Raw genomic sequence first — 3,568 nt, 5'->3', positions numbered from 1 at the left:
ATCTTACAGCACTTCTAAAGCACTTGCCAATCAACCCCTTTGTTTAATTGTTTACTATTAAAATAAATTACACAATTACTATAATCATATATTAAAAATTTAGATTTTTTTGTATATGTTTTATTTTGAATTTTTCAAAACGAGTATAAATTACTAAAACTGTTAAAAGTCTCACATAAATTTTTGTGATCAATGTTTAAATTATTTTATATAATAAGATACAATGATAATAAAATCATATAAATAAATAATTTTATTTTAATAGGTGTTTATGTTAATATATATATACTTCATATCGTTTAAATTTAATTATATATCATATACGATAGATAAGATTGATTGTTTTGATTTATTTATTCTAAAATGATTGCGAATAAACAAGAGCGGTCATTTGATTTATATGTGCAAGCCAATTTATTACATAATAGTAACTGATTTCTTAGTTATTTAATATATAATTATTATTTTATTATTTCATAATATGCAGAAAAATATAAAATATATATTTATTCTGCACAAGGTGCAGATCTTAACCTAAGTTTGTATCTCTTTAATAATTTTGAATCTTAAACATTCCTAAATCTCAGGCCAAAATAAAAAAAAGAAATGAGAATAAACTCAAAAATCAATATTTATATCGAGCAATAACCAAAATGACACAAAAAGGAGAAGACTATCGAAGATATATAAAATTGACACGTGAACGTAAACTTTTCATACCCATAATTAACTTTTAAATTGTTAAATCATGATATAAAACCGAGTTGACATAGTTTCATTGTAACCAGATAGTAGGCATGAGATTCTTCGGCCTAAACGTTAGGTTTTTATGCGATAAATAATTTTTTGACCTAAAATATTTTTTAAAAATGAGATCAGTTCATTAATAAACAAATCATGTAATTAGTAAAAAAAGTTAAAAAAAATTGTTTAAGAGCCAAATATATTAATTCGATCAATAATATAAATTTTTTTCCATGCGATATTTTTTAAATAATTTTCATATAAATTTACTATACACAAGGCGCCTATCTTATCCTAGTTAGTTAGAACAAGGGAAAGGCAAAGGGAAAACGTGAGAAGATATTAACTTGTGTCTAAGAGAAATGTATCCCGATTTGTGGAGACATTTTATTAAGTGTCCCATTCGAACTAGCTATGTCCTACCTACTTTGATTTTTTTATTTAACCACCAAAACCAAAATCTAAGCTAGATTTCATGTAATTAAACCAAAATATATTTAGGAACCGCTAATTAAGCACACATTTGCAATTTTAATATTATCTAGCTCTGTATTTTTCATATTTTATCAGCTATAATATCACTTAAAAGAGGTCAATTTCTTTCAACTAAATTCAAATTTTGATTTAAAATTTTAAAGTTTAATATTCCACAAATAATAGTAGACCCAAGAGCTTGGTTCTATTAATAAACCAAACAAGGGACAAGTTGCTTTATAAAACCGAAATATAAATTCAAAACCCATAGACAAAAACAAGGGACAAGTTAAGAGAGACCAATCAACACTTGCTTCCGTATATTTCATGACGTCAATCTTGACACTTCAGCTTCATTGTGTGGATAAAGCTCACGTGTTCAAATTCACGAACCTTCGTGGTAATGAAAAATCCACAACTTTCATATTTATTTATCAGTTTTTAAAGTTCCACACTAGTTGTCCAAAAAAACAAATTCCACACTCCCACTATATTATAAAATTGAAAAATCATGAAAAAGACTTTTATAATAAATTTTCCAGGTTCATGAACCTCGTCTACTCTAGCATCCACTATGTAAACCTCTTCACCATCGTTCCGCATAGAAAAAGATTTTAGATGTTTTGACAATTCAATCCAAAACATTAAAAAAAAAAAAAAAGATTATTTTCTCTGTAATAATGTATGGACAGGGCGAGATTATGGCGGCAACAGAAACCGAGTACGCTGTGTTGGAGTCGATACGACGTCACTTGCTAGGAGGAGAGACGGAGTTACAATTCAGTGAGTCAATACCGAGTTCTTGCTTCACTGAGAGTTGGGGAGACTTGCCGTTAAAAGAGAATGATTCTGAGGATATGTTAGTGTACGGTGTCCTCAACGACGCCTTCAACCGAGCAGCCTGTGAAACGTCATCTCCGTCATCGGACTTGAGCTGTCTCAGCGATTTTTTAGATAAGCCCCCGGCTAATCCGTCTCATAACGATTTTCCGGCGGTTAAAACGGAGCCGGCGGAGAATCTCGCAGCGGTGGCGGAGAAGCCGAAGGAGGTGGCGCCGCCGGCGAAGGGGAAGCATTACAGAGGAGTGAGACAGAGGCCGTGGGGGAAATTCGCGGCGGAGATTCGAGATCCGGCGAAGTTCGGAGCGAGGGTTTGGTTAGGGACGTTTGAGAAGGCGGAAGATGCAGCTTTGGCTTACGACAGAGCTGCTTTTAGGATGCGTGGTTCCCGCGCCTTGCTGAACTTTCCGTGGAGAGTGAATTCAGGTGAACCCGACCCGGTTCGGATCCCGTCAAAGAGATCTTATACTTCTTCTTCATCGTCTGATAACGGGACGCCGAAACGGAGGAGAAATACAGAGGAGGTGCCGTCGGAGTTGCAGGTGAAGTGCGAAGTTGCATAAGAGACATGTGTTGTTTGGTTACCAGAGCTACTTCACGTGTGTTCTTTTCTTTTTTGGTCAACAGCTTCATGTGTGTTTTCCAATAGAAAGTTTTGTGGCGGCAGACAGTCGAGTGTTCTGTGTAAATTAATATACTACTGTTTTGATAACGTACGATGCTTTTATTCCAAAAAACAGGTATTGTTATTTTTACTAAAAAATCCCTAAAAATATTTATTAAAAACTAATATAATTATAAATAAAACAGTGAAATATAATCATTTATAGGGTTTTAGTAAAATTAAAATTTACATAAATATGTGAAAAAATAATTATAATGTGAAGAAACAAAAAATTCTTAAAACAATTTACATATGAAACATAGAGAATATACATATTTTTAACTTAAATTATTAATCAATACTATTAAAAGGGAAAGAGTTTATATAAATCTACTTAAAAAATGTTGTTTGGACCTTTTCATTAACTAATAACTAGATTATAATCCGCTCTTCAAAGGACGGGTATATTTTTTGTTGAAAAAATTATTTTACATAATGAAAATTATGATTTAAAAAAAATTATATATTTTGATTTTTTTTTGAACTTTATCTAAAATTTATTTATATGACTTATTTTTGATCTTTTAAATAGGACTTAATTTTTGAAGACTCAAAATAATTCTGACCCGTATTATGATTTTGTTTATATAACCCATTGTTAAACTTATTTCACACTGATTTTATTTTTAATATTTTAATTTAAATAAAATATTTTATATTTTCAACCCGCTATGTATTAATAATATTATTTTTGTATGCTTTAAACTTTTTCTATAATTTTATTAAACTTAGTTTATTAAACTTAGTTTATATGATTTATTTTTCATTTTAAATGAAACTATTTTTTAAGGATTTGAGATAATTTAGCCTTGCATTATGGTTTTGATAATTTAATAATTTGTTATT

The 3,568-nt window shown here is 30.0% G+C and overlaps 1 protein-coding gene across 1 annotated transcript; it reads left to right on the top strand.

The window, feature by feature from the left end:
• Window positions 1-1,726: 1,726 nt before the first annotated feature.
• On the top strand, window positions 1,727-2,782 carry LOC106316121 (ethylene-responsive transcription factor 2-like). The gene has a single exon (XM_013753990.1). It carries the CDS (start codon window positions 1,899-1,901, stop codon window positions 2,619-2,621), a length of 723 nt encoding a protein of 240 aa, XP_013609444.1. The 5' UTR covers window positions 1,727-1,898; the 3' UTR covers window positions 2,622-2,782.
• Window positions 2,783-3,568: the final 786 nt, after the last annotated feature.

This window comes from Brassica oleracea, chromosome C9 (assembly GCF_000695525.1).
Source record: "Brassica oleracea var. oleracea cultivar TO1000 chromosome C9, BOL, whole genome shotgun sequence".
In the NCBI taxonomy this organism is placed as follows: Eukaryota; Viridiplantae; Streptophyta; class Magnoliopsida; order Brassicales; family Brassicaceae; genus Brassica; species Brassica oleracea.
Note: the sequence above shows the minus strand (reverse complement) of the source record. Positions and strands in the feature narration are given on the sequence as shown.

Bases quoted from the DNA above. Each gene is read 5' to 3' on its own strand.
- LOC106316121 (XM_013753990.1), top strand. From the start codon at position 1,899: ATGTATGGACAGGGCGAGATTATGGCGGCAACAGAAACCGAGTACGCT.